General features: G+C 42.4%; 1 protein-coding gene across 5 annotated transcripts in view; it reads right to left on the bottom strand.

The window, feature by feature from the left end:
* CSMD3 (CUB and Sushi multiple domains 3) overlaps positions 1-17358 on the bottom strand; it is a 1232975-nt gene that overhangs the window by 319154 nt on the left and 896463 nt on the right. For all 5 annotated transcript variants that reach the window (XM_030553724.1, XM_030553722.1, XM_030553725.1 and 2 more), the window contains 2 exons: positions 7655-7793; positions 6147-6334 (listed from right to left, as the gene is read on the bottom strand). In XM_030553724.1, coding sequence (XP_030409584.1) covers positions 6147-6334; positions 7655-7793 — 327 coding nt within the window. The remainder of the gene's footprint in view (positions 1-6146; positions 6335-7654; positions 7794-17358) is intronic.

Genomic DNA, 17358 nt, shown 5'->3' on the forward strand with positions numbered 1-17358 from the left:
TACCCACTTCCTCAGATGCATGTAGTGGCAGGTATATATATGCAGGCAAGCTAGAGATAATGAGGTTAGTTCAGTCACGGAGGATGAGGCCCTGTTCTAGCAGTTGAGGTGTGAAAACCAAGGGAGGAGAAACTGGTTTTGTAGTTGGCAAGCCATTCACAGTCTTTGTTTAATCCTGAGCTGATGGTGTCAAATTTACGGATGAACTGAAGCTCAGCAGTTTCTCTTTGAAGTCTGGTCCTGAAGTTTTTTTGCTGCAGGATGGCCACCTTAAGGTCTGCTATAGTGTGGCCAGGGAGGTTGAAGTGTTCTCCTACAGGTTTTTGTATATTGCCATTCCTAATATCTGATTTGTGTCCGTTTATCCTTTTTCACAGGCCTTAGGTGGCAGGCCAGTCCTCGCCCACTGGTATGGCTGATCTGGTTAGGTCCTGTGATGGTGTCACTGGTGTAGATATGTGGGCAGAGTTGGCATCGAGGTTTGTTGCATGGATTGGTTTTTGAGCTAGAGATACTATGGTGCAGTGTGCAGTTACTGGTGAGAATATGTTCAGGTTGGCAGGTTGCCTGTGGGCGAGGACTGGCCTGCCACCTAAGGCCTGTGAAAAAGGATAAACGGACACAAATCAGATATTAGGAATGGCAATATACAAAAACCTGTAGGAGAACACTTCAGCCTCCCTGGCCACACTATAGCAGACCTTAATGTGGCCATCCTGCAGAAAAAAAATTTCAGGACCAGACTTCAAAAAGAAACTGCTGAGTTTCAGTTCATCCACAAATTTGACACCATCAGCTCAGGATTAAACAAAGACTGTGAATGGCTTGCCAACTACAAAACCAGTTTCTCCTCCCTGGGTTTTCACACCTCAACTGCTAGAACAGGGCCTCATCCTCCGTGATTGAACTAACCTCATTATCTCTAGCTTGCCTGCATGTATATACCTGCCCCTGGAAATTTCCACTACATGCATCTGACGAAGTGGGTATTCACCCACGAAAGCTCATGCTCCAAAACGTCTGTTAGTCTATAAGGTGCCACAGGATTCTTTGCTGCTTTTACAGATCCAGACTAACACGGCTACCCCTCTGATACTTGACAGGATATTACAATCAGTCTCTCCCTTATGAACAAACTGCAACTGTTCTCTGAGCACTTTTCAAATCCACCAGGCTGCTTCTCCATTCTGAAAGAGAAAGGAGGGAATGTGGGAGAACACAAAACAAACAAAAATACAAGAAACTGCATGTGCAAGGGTTTTGAGGGAGAACGAAATCTCCCTGGTGCCAATGGAGTCATGACACTCAAATTCTTGATGCAGCACTAATACACATGGCACTTATCATGGATGAAAGCCAGTTCACAAACCAAATGTGGTCACAAAGGAATGGTACTAAGGCACTCAGGTTCTGAAGTCTTTTCTTCACTGAAACGTGTTGCCCCAATCCATATTCCCATCCACACATAGAAATGTCCATCTTAAATAAGTATTGCTTTAAATGCAAGATAGTTGGCCCCTTGAGGGCATGAAGGATGAAGCTTAAATGCTACTACACTTGACCTAGTAATCCAGTGGAGATGCATTTACAGGCAGCAGCTCAAATTAAACACAACTCATCTGCTGTTAATCCAATCTGTGCTGCTAATTCAATCACTCTGTATAGTTTGAGCACTGTTTCACAGCAAGGCTGCTCTCACTAAAACTCTCTGAGGAACCACACCTGAGTTACTCTACTCAAATAATTCCACTCGAGCTAGTCTAGTCTAGCTCAAGTGCAGTGACTTGAGTGGAGTACTTCAAGATAACTGTTGCAGTGAAGACAAGCCTAATATAGAGCAGGCCCGGATTAACAACCCCCACCCCTGAAGCCACTTCTCTATACTTTGAGCTATACCAGTTGCCCAACTGGCCTCACATTAGAAGCACAAACCCAAGAGTGACAATCTATCATAATTGCCTATGTGGAGAAAGAACAAGGAAAGAAGTATTGATCTGGGGGAAGGGTCCTGGTTGAAAAGCATCCAACCAGTAAGTTTGCAAAAGCATTTGGCGATAGAGACATTTTGCTTTTAATTCACTTAGCTTGTTAAGTTGGGTATTAGTTTTTGTTTCAACTTTTATTTGTAACCAATTCTGATTTTTATGCCTCATTACTTGTAATAATTTAAAATCTATTTTTCTGCAATTAATAAACTTGTTTTAATGTTTTATCTAAGCCAGTGTGTTTGGACTGAAGTGTTTGGGAAACTCCATTTGAGACAACAGTGCTTGTGTATCTAATTTTCCATTAATGAAATGACCTAATTGATATGAGCTTGTATTGTCCAGGATGGTACTGGGCAGTACAAGATGCACATTTCTGAGGGATAGTCTGGGAATTTGCTGGTGTCACTCTGCTGTATAATTCAAGGGTGGCAATCTGGCTGGCTGAGGGGGTTTTGTACCATCCCCCAGCTGCTTCCCGCAGCCCCCATTGGCCTGGAACGGTGAACCGCGGACACTGGAAGCTGCAATCGGCCAAACCTGAGGATGCTGCAGGTAAACAAACCATTCCAGCCTATCAGTGGATTTCCCTGACAGGCCATGTGCCAAAGGTTGCCAGTCCCTGATTTAGAGGTTTTGAAATTAAGACAATGGATTAGAATTTAGGAGTTCTCAATTCAATTTCCTGCTCCTCTGCAGACTTTCTGCATGATGCTGCTGGACAAGTCATTTAATATTTCTGTGCCTCTGATTCCTATTTGTAAAACAGGATTAACAATATTTCCTTTCTCCCATCCTTTTTCTGTCTTTTCTATTTAGATTGTAAACACTTTGAGGTGAGAACTGCCTCATTCTAAGTGCCTGCACAATGGGGCCTCGATATCACCTATGTAAATAAAAAAATAATATTATAGTTGTTTATTATAATGAAATTGACAATAATGGTAGGCTCAAAATTTAATCTGCATTTATCTTCTATTCGTTTTCAAAGTCCACATAATTTTATGGGCCTAATTCTTTCATCAGAACAACAGACACAGCTCCCAACAGTGAGCACAAGGAATGGTAATCTCACTTGCATAGTTTTAAACTCTTTGTTCTGTATCCACTGGGGACTCAAAAGAGACTTTTTATCCCTTAAAACCCATATATCTCAGGAGATTTGCTTGAGGGTCTGTGCGTCTGCACTGCCTCAGTGACCCCTGCCTCTACAAATGATACATTAGTGCTCCTGTACAACTTTGTCGTTATTCAGTTCCCTGCTCAGAAGCAAGAAAGGGTGTTCTCTGAGAGGTGAGGTGTGATGGTTTGGAGACTTGTCTACATACAGCCTATGAAGTCTGTTTGATATTATTAACTCTACATATAGCTTCAATCCCATTGTGAAAGTAAATCAGCCATGAGATGAAAAAAAAACCAGTCACATATCACACACATTATCCGGAAGAAGCTACAACACAAATAAACAAACACAAATAAGTCATTAATACTTAAGAACTGGGCTCTGGCAGGACAACGAGCATGCTAAAGAGGATACCTGCAATTCTTATTTAGGGAAAGGATGTCTAAGTTGTTCTTTAGGGATGGGGATTGGAGGAATGGAAAATTCGCAGAAGGAGAACAAAGAAACCAGGCATTAGGACTGGTATTTAAAAACTCAGATGCTGAGAGATTCAGGAGACAAAGAATCATGCATCCTGAGCAAGAGGGAACCTTTTGACTGTTAGACCAGACAAAGTTGAAGGAAGCTGGCTGCAGAGGTCAAAGAGAACACTCCATGTTCCATAGGTGAAGCCATGAGCTGAAGGAATGAGCTCCATGAGCACTGACTTGGAACCCTGAAAGAACACTGACCCAAATCCCAATGAACCCTCAAGACTGGTGAGGGAATAGCAGGGAATAGCATACAGATATTTACTGGGTTTTTTTCATTATGTTTTTGGTTTTTTGGATCTGTATGTCTCTTGTGCTGTCCAAAGTGTAGACTAACTGGTAGAAATTCTTCTGCAAAGTTTGCACATTATTTACTTCAACCTCACATGGCCCTGAAGGGGTAAACGGTAAACTGGAGTACCCATAATGGTGGAGCTCTGGGAAGGGTGCGCTTAAGCTACTTGGAGTTTTGAGAGGATCAGCACAGTGTTCCCTCTAATTTTTTGACACATCACCTTCATATTGGTGCACCTAACAAAATTCATGTGGTGGGGCTGGGGATGAGAGGTTCAGAGTGTGGGAGGGGACTCAGGACTGAGGCAGAAGGTTGGGGTGCAGGGCGGTGGTCTCTGGGGTGGGGCAGGGGATGAAGGGATTGGGGTACAGGCTGTCCCAGGCTGCAGTGGGGAGAGAGGATTCCCCCCATCCCTCTCTTGTCGCAGCAGCTCGGGGGTGGGTGAGAGGTGCCTCCTCCCAAACTGCAGCAGCTGTGACGGGACTGAGCTGTGCCAAGGGTGGGGCTCCTTTCCCTGGCAGCTCCCGCGGGCCTGGGCTGGACTGAGGGAGGGGCTCCTCTCTGCCAGCTGTGGCAAGTCCAGGGCAGTGGGGAGGTGTGCCTCTCCCTGGCAGCTCCAGTGGGCCTGGGCCAGGCTGAGGGAGGTCGTCCTCTTCCCACTGCAGCAGGTCCGCGCTGAGGCTGGTGGGGAGGGGCACCTCTCCCCACCACAGCAGGTCTGTCGTTTGGCCGGCAGGGAGGGGCACCTCTCCCTGCCAAGGGTGGTACATGTTGTGGGAGAGGCATCTCTCCCCACTGCAGTCTTGAGTCCCTGCAGGGGGCTTAATAGGCAGCTGGCCAGTCATGCAGCAACATAGCTTAGAGGAAACTTAGATCAGCACTAATCTTGGGACCTGGGTAGCTAGATCGTAGGGTCCCACTTCCAAAAGAGGTACTGAATAGTAGTCTTTGCCCAGGGAGTATGCTTGGAGTCCAAAACAAAAGAGAGTGCCTGTAGTCTATCCAGATGAAAGGGAAGCTAAAAACACATGGATTTACTGTTGGGATCCAAACACAGCAGCCTGATGAATGTCCAAGCATGGGGATTTGAAGAGAACTTTGACATGGGGAAATTAATGAAAATTATTGCTTTTGGATTTACCATGAATTTATTGTGGAAACTACTCCATAGCTGAGGGGGAGATGATTCCATAAAGAACAGTCCTCCAGTAGGCCGAGCCAGTTTCATGGAACCAAATCCTTGTAGAGGAGGGCTTCTATGGGGTTTGACAATGTGACGTACATTTCAGAGAATCAAAGAAGAACAGGGTTGGAAGAGACCTAAGGAAGTCATCTACTTGAACCCCCTGCTCACAGCAGGGCCAACCCAATTAACTGGAACAACTGGAACCCTCTCTTTTTACACTCCAGTTATCTGAAGAAGTGGTCCAGTGAGCTTAAAATATATTGGCGGCATGATTTATAGCCATTGGGACTCACTGTTTTCTACTGCTCTATGTAAGTACATATTCAGGAACTTTTTACAGAGACCATTATTTCGCCTAACAAGGCAATGACAATCCTTTGAAACTGATACTGCCTATGATAAATATGCAAGGATCTAATTTATAGTCTATGGTGTTAAGACTGAATTCAGACAGATCTAATACAGACCATCATGTAAAAGTCTATTTCAAGACTTCTTTGTTGTTCTTAGATCATTGACCTAACAGACTTAGCATTTTTAAAGCTTTCAGCATCTATTGCATCTCATCAGCATATCTCACAGGGCTCTGATGTGCTAATATGCCTGAGGTTCTTATTACATTTATGCTGGAAAATACAACTATCGTGTATTTGGCACTGTCAAATTAAATATTGTTACTGTAACATTTTGGTTTTTATTTTGTAAACTAATGTCTTAAAATGTGGTTTAAAAATAGCATACTGAACATTTACATTTACAATGAAATCCAGCTGCAGACAGATTACACCTTACAGTGTCTGTGTATATATAATCATTCCCAAAATGAGAGAAATAGATAATTTGTACAAACCCATTTTACACTTATACCTCAAATTGCACATTTTAGTGTAATTCTGTATATTCATACGATAAAGCATTTTGTATCAAATTTTGTTCATGTTTGTGATACACAGAATATAAAACGAATGAACAGCAAAAACACAACCAACCAACCAAAAAAAAAAAGAAGAGCACCTGTTGCATTTACCTTTATACTCCAAATGGAAACCAGTAAAGCTAACAGATCCATCACTCCGAAAAGCCAAGTGCATGTTGTTTGAGCTGCTTTCTATTCTCTCTGGCAACTTGCTATCTTGAAAACTCCCAATTAGTGGACTATTGCCATCTGGCCCATCGTAGATATAGAGGAAGTCATAATTTGGTTCTATACTGAAACTATAAAATGTTAAAAAGAAAAGAAATGTTAGGTAGAATATGCTTTGCATGATATCCTAACTCTAATCAGCTCAACTGAGTGCTTACCAACACTGTTTCTAAGTAGCAGCAAAAAACTCACAATAGTAATAATACCACGGGTTAGTGGCAGTCTGGCTACAATCAGCATGGTTGGATTGGTCTGACACTCAACCTTCTCTTCCTCTTTCTACTGTTTGGGTGTGTTTTGAAGTGGGGAAGTTCTATGGCCTGTGTTACACAGAAGGTGGGACTAGGTGGTAACAATGGCCCTTCTGGGCTTGGAATCAACGAAACTATAAAATCAAATGATTCACTAAGATTTCTGAACATAAAGTACAGTAAGAAGCTTACCCACGACATAGTAAAAGGTCTAACTGATATCTTAAAAGTATCTATTTAATGTGCATATTTTGCTATTGAGTAAGAAGTAATTGGTGAGCAATAGTTCAGACGAAAGCAAACATTAAAAAAATCACTAGGCAATAAATTTTATAATATATCAAAATCAGGGAAAGATTTGTCTCTTATGTTTGTAAAATTCCTAGTAAAATGGAGCCTCAAACCCAGCTGGGGTCTTTGGGAACTACAATAATAATAACAACAACAACAAACATCAACTTCAAATAAATACTTTTCCACAAAAAGCGTCTGGTTTTGTTTTATGGTTAAAATAAGATGCAGACAGCAACATTCTCTTTGTGAATTCTCTGAAACAGTATTAAGTACTGCATTATGATAGAGGGGTTTAACAAACAGCATTTAATATCCAGGAAAATATTATTCACATGGACCACATTTGTATGCAACAATGTGGGCTAATAAAACTGGATCCAAATACTACTTTTAATGTTTTGCTTTAATTTTATGTGCACATCTCCTATGAGATGCTGAACTGACAGACTTCTGGTAAAAAAAAAAAGTCCTTCCTTTCAGATAGGGGAGAGCCCTGCAAATTAGCTTACTCTGTCTTCCCAACCTTGTCATGGAAAGAATCTCTCTGTAGGCCTGATCCTGTAAGAGGCTGAGCATCTTCCACTTTCCGTTTGGTTAGTGGCAGTTAAGGGCCCTCTGCATGTCATAGGCATGTTCAGCACCTTGCAGGATTGAGCCCTGTGTGTTTTCAAGTCTCTATGCTTATTCAATCCTTGGTGTCTCTGAGGAGACTACTGACAAAGGTAACAATTATTGATAATGTGCACTAGGTCTTATCAGCTCTTACCCTATTGAGCTCTGAGCAGCCACAAATGGTAATGATGTAAACATGATTTTAAAAAAAGATATGGCCAAATAACAGCTTACCTGATAAATGCTAATGATATAACATAGTCGTTATTAACAGTGATACTCCAGTCACAGTCTCTACTATGCGGATATGGATGAGGAAAGTTTGGTGAAAGAATAAAACCTGATGAGCCTGTCAAGTTTCCTCCACAGGGTGCTGTAAATGGGAGGGGGAAAACGGTAAGTACCAGCGATCTGTTCACAGACATATGAAAGAAGAGAGTCTTCCAAGAGTTAAGTGAGAAGCACTGTGTATTTAATGCAAGAGTTCACAAAGGAAACTTTAATAGGAGCAAAAATTAAAGTCACATTTCTGTTAAGTCAATCTTCTGATTATCTCAAAGTCTTATTTGTCACTGAACTTTACATCCTTTTAAGTTTGTTCCCATGGCACAAACATCAGAGCTTTTCTGAAACTGCTCTAAATTTGAAGAGTATTCTGGATAATGACATGCAAACAAGCACAATAGGCATGCCACTTCAGGATTTCTATTATCACATACCATCAAAGGGCAGGTGGTGATTTTATTTTTTTTTAAAGCTGAAATACCGTTTACTGAGGTTACAAATGCAACCGCATGTATGTGAGTTTCCATCTGGTAGGGTTCATCAGCAGTCCAGTTTGATGGGACTGAGAGCTATACAAACTACACATAAAATAATTATGCTATTAATTGTGGCTTACAGGCATAGAAAGAAAATATTAGTACATCCTACAAGCACACTCAAAGTAGAACAAAGTTCTCTTCGTACTCTCAGGGCACCAAGTGTGTATATGGGGTGTGGGGAAGTGTGCGCATGCATGCTGTGCAAGCCAGAATCAGTGATGCTTTTACATTATGCGGATAATAGTTGTTACTATGCATAATGCATACAGATGACTGGTTATTCAAATATGCATGACATTTTAATAAGGAAGGTTACCAATCTGTGATGCACTCATTATGCCAAGTCACATTGTGTTGTATAATAAAAGTGAATCTTTATACAAAAGGATGGATGGCACATTAGAAAGTCTGACAGATTAACTTTGCTATTTAATCATGAAAAACCATGAATAAAGCAAAGTGGGCAGAGAGGCTATTATGTGCCAGCTAACACTCTTTAGAAACCAGTACTCACACCAGAACCAATTCATTTAGCGCATTCATCATAATACTCATCTACAAAATAATCTATAATCTAACTATTGTATGCCAAATGTAAAATTATTTAAAATGTAACCAACAGCATGCAGGGAAGTTTGGGTTTTATTTTTAAAGGACAATTATGTAAATGCTGTAGCCATTAAGGAAACATTACTGACAGTTACAATAATGAGGCTATGGACAAGAGGAAGCTAATTCTGAGAACACTTAAGACTTTTTTCTTGACCCTCAGACTAATTGGATCCACCAGTCCCTCTTGGATCACATACTACGGTCTACTGTTGGAGTTGAGACCCTGTAGCCTCTGACTGCACACTGGCCACAAATGAAAATAATGATTTCTATTTATTACTTCCCCTGTTATTATTTTGGCGATGGGAGGAAGTACTATCCTTATACTTATCACCCCCATCTACCAGGACCACCAGATGCTTTGAGGAAGGTGAAACACTGACTGGACAACTTGCCTATATTCCTCAGAAAGAAAAAATTCCTTCCTGACCCCAACAGCTCTGACAGCCACCCCACTTACAGGGCAATGTGTGTGTAGGTGAGGGGAGCATCTCTCAGCATCCAGGGACGCTTAAATGCAGCCCCAGCCCTAGTTCCCACCCATTCACAATGCCCATGTGCATTCTGTGTGGAAAGGAAGAAAAGGAGGAGGGACCCTGATGAAGGAGCCTCTAACCACAATCCCCAAGTAGACAGTAAGAGCATGGATTTGAATGATGCAAGATTGGGGTCCTAGTGCACAGCAACTATATTGTGGTCACACTTATTTCATTCATTAAGGAATTAACTATTATATATGGTCATGCAATTAACAACTGTGAGAAAGTTCTCATTTCTCAAGGTGATTACTTTCTCTTCATCACTGCTGCTACCTTTATTAATTTATTATTAATTATTATTTATTAATAATCATATCTTAAAAAGCAAAGTAAATAGCAAACTCATCCTTGGAAGTTTAGCTTAGGCTTCACAAGTTGTGTTTGAATTTCAGTGCAGATAGTCATTCACTTTACATTTTCTACAAAGCCGCTGTTATCCAGTGTATCAGCTGACTAGCAAATGGTAGATATAAAACTGATTGGTATCCTGGTGCAATCAGACACAAACACAAACTAATTCATGGAATGAAAGTCACTTACATGAGAAATGAACCACAAGCCAATCATGAATTCAAGTAATAAAACTGTAATTGTATACTGGACAAGAGCAATCTTATATGGGGCTGACATTTTATACTGGAATCAAAATATTATTTATTCATTTTTATATATTTTCTTCCTTTAGGGGAAAAAAAAGACAAGGGATAGAGAAATAATCTAAGAATCCATTATCAAAGGAACAACACTTGGAATTTTTTTTAAATCATATATTGACTCAGTAGATGGTAATGGAGTTTTAAATCACTATTTTGTCTTAAAGCAATGATAGGCAAACAAGAACTACCAGGGTGTCTGAACCATATAATTATTGGAATTCAGTGGTAATAGTAACTGCATGTAACAATCATTTAGCCATATGGATCAAATATATTTCAAAGACATTAGCACAGATGTGTTTGCTTTCCTTTATAGTTGTCAGTGATACTTCAGTTATCAGGATTAGACTGGAAGTAGTTTCTCTGAGGTTTCCAAAGGCAGGATAGTATTATGCACATCTTTAAATGCCACTGGGCTGTCGGTAAAGAATTTAACAGCTTGTGGAAGTGCGAATTAGTGCTGATAATAATTTAATTGACTTGCCTTTGCAATAACAAGCTTAATAGATACTGCTCTGTCTTTGCAAGATGGAAGATTACATTGCTGCAAGTCAGAAGATTGATTTCCCAGATTTTCTTGCAGTGATGATTTGGAAGTAAGAATGAAAAACAAACAAACAAAACCCACATGATTTCTTAATGTTGCCTTTAACAGAATTCACCATAAAGCTCCGTCATGCTATACCAATAAGAATATATGCAAAAATTCTTAAATTACATGGATACATGCAATATGAAAGTTGTTCAGTGTAGCTGGAGTTCTTCAGGATGACTTCTGTACATTCATACTCTTATGATACACTAATGGTCCCAAATTGCACCATCCACACATCCTAAGAGTGGGAATGTGAAGAAGTGAACTGAAGAAGAAATGAAGTTTACTCACCTATAACCAGACTTCTTTGAGATGACCTCTACACATTAACATTCTTGAAATTCCCTGATGGGAAACTAGAACCATCAGCACATCTCAAGAGTAGGAATGCGAAGAGGCCAGTAAAAGAAGTCTTGTTTCTCTCCACTGTAAGTTAACACAAACCATCAGCTCTGAATCCACGTGTGTTCTAAGCTCTGTTCCCTTTACTGGTCTGCAGTCCTGTGGTTGCCTGGCTTGTCATCTCGATTTACTGTAGGTTATTTGTTAGGTTCTACCTGAGGAGATTCTGCTTTAATGGCTAAACCAAGGTGTCTGTAATTAGGTTCTGCATAAATACATCTGCCTCTGGAAACTGTCAGGTGGAATTCCCCGAATTTAGCCATTGTCTCCAAGTCTGACCTGTTCCTCATCGTGGTGGAGGGGTGTAACATCTGAAGTAGGGGATCACTCACTGGAGCTATACCATCAGCTATGAAGGCTTGTCCAAAATATCACCTTGGGCATTACATGAGGTGGACAGGTCCAACAAGAACCCTGAAAATGATGGCTAACACAGGCAGCAAAGATGCAGGGCACCTAGCTATTGAAGGTGAAGGAAGTCTCTGAGAAAGACAGTGGCTCAGGTCACGTAGTGTGAAGCCAGTAATGGGCAGATTAGGAAAAGGGTTGCAGTACTGTGCCTCCATCTCACTTCAGAGGGACAAGGTATTTTTTGAGACAATCATTCACTGTTGCTTTTGTTCAGGGGTCAGCAACCTTCAGCACGTGGCCTATCAGAGTAATCTGCTGGCGGGCCACGAGACATTTTGTTTATGTTGACCATCTGCAGGCATGGCCCCCTGCAGCTTCCCGTGGACGCAGTTCACCGTTCCCGTCCGATGGGAGCTGTGGGAAGCAGCGGCCAGCATGTCCCTGTGGCCTGCGCCACTTTCCACAGCTCCCACTGGATGGCAATGGTGAACCGTGGCCACTGGGAGTTGCAGGGGGGCATGCCTATGGATGGTCAACATAAACAAAATGTCACGTGGCCCACCAGTGGATTACCCTTGGGCTATGTGCCAAAGGTTACTGACCCCTGCTTTTGACCATAAATAACTTAGCATTCAGCACCAGGGTTAAACCTCTGCCCTACTCTCAGCTGTAGATGCCTTGCTGGTACCATCTTCCTTCAATGTAAATATGATGGGTTTCTGCTGAAGCCCCCCTAGGGATGCACATCCTCTGATGTCAGCAGGCACATCTGCAGTATATGGTGACAATGTATCCAATCATATCTGGAATCTCCACCAGTCCATCAAAATTGAAACCTGGAATGTTGCAACTTTTCACAGGCATGGTCATCAGGTCATTGTCTCACATGAAATGGACCGTCTTGGCATATCAATTGCAGGCCCAACTGAAGAAAGGCTGATAGATCATAGACGTCACAAGGTGGACGATTCTTTACTTCTGTATTCTGGTGGCTCCAGCGGGTAGCACTAATACTTCAGGGTGAGGCCAAGTCCTTCTTGATAACCTGCATACCCATGTCTTCTCGTTTAGTTATTACATGTCTTAAACTCCGGCACGATTACCTTGCTGTCATAGTAGTCTCTGCTCCTACAGAGTAAAAGATCATTTCTATGATAAATCGGAACCTCCAGTGCACACAGTCCCTCCACATGATAATCTTGTGATCATAGGTAACCTAAATGCAGTTACCAGCTCCTTGTGAACTAGGTCTGAACAGGTCGTTGGTCATTATGGTACAAGTACATTCAGTGATAACTCTTGCCACTTGCTCACATTCTGTGCCTCCCAGAATCTTTCCATTCTTGTATCATGGTTCAAGTGGTGATGCGTACACCAGATGTCGTGGAGCTCGCACGATGGTGTCACTCAAGGAATTGGACCACATCATCACACATGACAGACATCTCTTCATCTCCTGTAGAGTATATTGTGGTGTGGAATGTGGAATGTGCGGTGAACACAGATCACCACCTAGTGATTGCCCGTATGGTGTTGAAGCTCCAAAGAGCAAGTAAGCCCTCTGCAATGATGAAGAAGTTTGACACTGACACATTCCACATGCCAGGTTTAGCCAACAGGATTTGTATCAATGTCAGCAATAGATTCTTGGCTCTAGCCAACCTGCTGGATGACACAGAGGTTGCCTGGCTGCTGTTCTTTTCTATCCTCCCCCAATCCACGAAGCATACTATTAGCTATAGGTGCCCGGCACGCCAACCATGGTAATTGGAAGTGGCCTTCCAGATAATTAAATTGAAGGCCATAGCTCTCCAGCGTGGCAATAAGCACACTCGTAATCAGCTGAAGTGAAAATTTAACACCCTGGCACTCTGCAATTGTGAGGCATATTATAACTAAGAGGTGGATGATGTTGAATTTGGCTTAGCCAGAGGCAATTTAAAACCAGCATTCTGCATGACCCACAACCTCAGCAGTCAAGAGCATCCTGAATGACAGCCAAGGCTATCCAGGTAAAATGGATGGTGACATCCTCTCACGCTGGGTGGAATATTATCACAGTGCCCTGAACAACTCTCCAGCTGTTGCTTGCTCAGAGCTGGATGATCTGGCAACCACTGTGGTTCAAGACCCAGACCCTTGTACTAATGCACCAACATTGTATGAAGTGAAGCATGCCATCTCTAAACTGAAAAACAGATGCGCAGCTGGCACTGATGGCATCTCCCCAGAACTGCTAAAATGTGCTATTGACTCTATAGTGGAACCACTTCTGGCCATCTTTCGTCTGGTGTGGAGATCTGGAACCTTGTCAACTACCTGGAAGGATGGCATTGTGATCTTACTTTATAAGGGCAAGGCACTGCACAGTGAATGTAAGAGCTACAGACCGATCACCTTGCTGTGCATTCCAGGGAATGCGTTTACGCATGTTCTGCTGGCACACTTGGAGCTGGCATGCTTAGAGCCCCTGCTACATTGGAAGTGTTGCTCTCAACAGTCAGGCTTTCTGAGAAGCAGGTCCACATTAGATACCATTTTGGCCCTCCACTTGTTGTCGGAGATACATCGTGAATTCAGGAAGCCCCTGCACAGAGCATACATTGATCTTAAGGCTGCATTTGATTCAGTTGACCGTGTCACTCTATGGAACGCCTTAAAGGGCATAGGTGTCCTACCACTCTGCTAGACTTGATTAGAGAGCTGCATAATGGAACCATTAGTGTCAGGCAGGCTGCATCTTGGCCCCTGCATTCTTCTTTTGGGCAATGGATTTCATAATGTAGCATTCCGTAAGGTCCATAGGCATTAAGTTTGGTGATCTCTTGCTCTCAGACTTTGAGTACGCTGATGACGTTGTTCTTCTAGTACACTCCTCCAACAGGTTTTGTGAGGCACTCCTGCAAATGGAGGAGGAGGAGTTGGCTAAGATTGACCTTCATGTTTCATGGTCAAAGACAAAGCAGCAAAACCTAGGACCAGGTCCACCTGCAACTCCAATCTCTTTGAGTAATGAAACTGTCAAAGCGATCTCCACATTTGCTATTTGGGTTCTATGCTCATCAGTTCCTCCAAATCTCACAAGGAGGTTCTCCATCAGATTGCCATCACAGCATCTGATATGGGTAATTGACAATGAATATGGAACCAACATCATCTCAGAATGACAACCAAGTTTAGGATCTATTTGAGCTGTATCCTTCCAGTACTGTTGTATGGCTGTGAAACATGGACACTACACCGCTCAGACTGGACAAAGCTGTAGGCTTTCCACACAAATTGCCAACATATTAAATTGGGCAGAAAGTGGTATGACTTCATCTGTAATGAAGATGTTTATGGTCACTCTGGTCTACAGTGTGCTGGGGTCATTGTCTGCAGATGGTGCCTTACACTTTTTGGACATGTCGTGAGAATGCCACAAGACATTCCAGTGAACACTATCCTCCGGGTGGCTTGTAACATCCAGGATAAAATTCCACTAACTGAAGGGTGGAGGTGACCCAGAGGCAGACCCCCCTATTGTATGGGTTCATTGAGTCCGTTTCGATGTTGGACTCTTGGGCCATCAAGACCTTGCAGCTTGGTGCAGGAATGGACCAAATGGTTAATGATATCTACAGCCAACTGTTCGGCTAAGCATTGAAGAAGAAGAAGCCATTGCTGGTATATATTTTAAATCTAGGGTTTCAAAATGACATCCAGTCATAAGTGACTTTCTCATAGCCATAGCGACTTTTGGTCCTACTAGTGAAGGCAGGGGGCTGGACTCGATGACCTATCAAGGTCCCTTCCAGTTCTATGTGTCTGTTACAGCTATCCCTCTATTCCATTTTGTTTCTTACAGCTGTCCCCATACTCCATTTTGTTTTTGTTCTCCTCCTGGCTGTTAAGTTGGTTACCAGGGCCACTGCCCTTCTCAAAGGGAGGGCCCCTTAAGTTGTTTAACAAGAGCCATTGCCCTTCTCAAAGGGATGCCCACTTGTGCTGCATGCTAAATGGGACCACTGCCCTGTTCAAAGGGTTTGTCCTGTTATCACCTCGTTGAACCTGGGCTCGGTGTAGGGCAGGCAATGTCCAGAGCTGCAAGACCTATTGTGTTTTTAAGATCCTGGGCATGAGTCATAGGCTTCATGTGCTTTTCAGTCACCTATTGCACAGGACTCTGCCCAGACATGTTTCTGTGCTCACCTGCAGTTTTTCCCTGTGCCTCCTTCCCTGTGACAGAGGGAGCCTATCAGGATTACTGGCGAGAAACTGCCTGAGTTTGCCTTTAAAAACAGACATTTTTGAAACAAACATCAGAAAGGTTCCTGCATTGCTGCCTGGTCTGATCAGCCAGGGGTTTTGAGGGGTCCTTTCTCCACTCTCATTTTATTTTTGAGCATACCCCTGGTTTTTTACCCCCCCCTCCACTAAGAACGAATTGCTACCTAAGAGATCTCCTGATTAGAGGAAGAAGGAGGGTCAGGGCAAAGCTGGGAGGCAAGATCAACCCAGTATCTTAGATGCCTATATACAAATGCAAGAAGTATGGGTAATAAGCAGGAAGAACTGGAAGTGCTAATAAATAAATACCAACTATGACATTATTGGCATAACTGAAACTTGGTGGGACAATACACATGACTGGAATGTTGGTGTGGATCGGTATAGTTTGCTCAGGAAGGATAGACAGGGGAAAAAGGGAGGAGGTGTTGGCTTATATATTAAAAATGTACACACTTGGACTGAGGTGGAGATGGACATAGGAGACGGAAGTGTGGAGAGTCTCTCGGTTAGGCTAAAAGGGGTAAAAAACACAGGTGATGTCGTGCTGGGAGTCTACTACAGGCCACCTAATCAGGTGGAAGAGGTGGATGAGGCTTTTTTCAAACAACTAACAAAATCATCCAAAGCCCAAGATTTGGTGGTGATGGGGACTTCAACTATCCAGATATATGTTGGGAAAATAACACCACGGGGCACAGACTATCCAATAAGTTCCTGGACTGCATTGCAGACAACTTTTTATTTCAGAAAGTTGAAAAAGCTACTGGGGGGAAGCTGTTCTAGACTTGATTTTAACAAATAGGTAGGAACTTGTTGAGAATTTGAAAGTAGAAGGAAGCTTGGGTGAAAGTGATCATGAAATCATAGAATTTGCAATTCTAAGGAAGGGTAGAAGGGAGTACAGCAGAATAGAGACAATGGATTTCAGGAAGGCGGATTTTGGTAAGCTCAGAGAGCTGATAGGTAAGGTCCCATGGGAATTAAGACTGAGGGGAAAAACAACTGAGGAAAGTTGGCATTTTTTCAAAGGGACGCTATTAAGGGCCCAAAAGCAAGTTATTCCAATGGTTAGGAAAGATAGAAAATGTGGCAAAAGACCACCTTGGCTTACCCTTGAGATCTTGCGTGGCCTACAAAATAAAATGGCGTCATATAAAAAATGGAAACTAGGTCAGATCACGAAGGATGAATATAGGCAAATAACACAGGAATGCAGAGGCAAGATTAGAAAAGCAAAGGCACAAAATGAACTCAAACTAGCTATGGGAATAAAGGGAAACAAGAAGACTTTTTATCAATACATTAGAAGCAAGAGGAAGACTAAGGACAGGGTAGGCCACTTACTCAATGAGGAGGGGGAAACAGTAACGGGAGACTTGGAAATGGCAGAGATGCTTAATGACTTCTTTGTTTCAGTCTTCACTGAGAAGTCTGAAGGAATGTCTAGTATAGTGAATGTTTACGGGAAGAGGGTAGGTTTAGAAGAGAAAATAAGGAAAGAGCAAGTAAAAAATCACTTAGAAAAGTTAGATGCCTGCAAGTCACCAGGGCCTGATGAAATGCATCCTAGAATACTCAAGGAGTTAATAGAAGAGGTATCTGAGCCTCTATCTATTATCTTTGGGAAATCATGGGAGACAGGGGAGATTCCAGAAGACTGGAAGGGGGCAAATATAGTGCCCATCTA

This window comes from Gopherus evgoodei, chromosome 2, assembly GCF_007399415.2.
Source record: "Gopherus evgoodei ecotype Sinaloan lineage chromosome 2, rGopEvg1_v1.p, whole genome shotgun sequence".
Lineage (NCBI taxonomy): Eukaryota > Metazoa > Chordata > Testudines > Testudinidae > Gopherus > Gopherus evgoodei.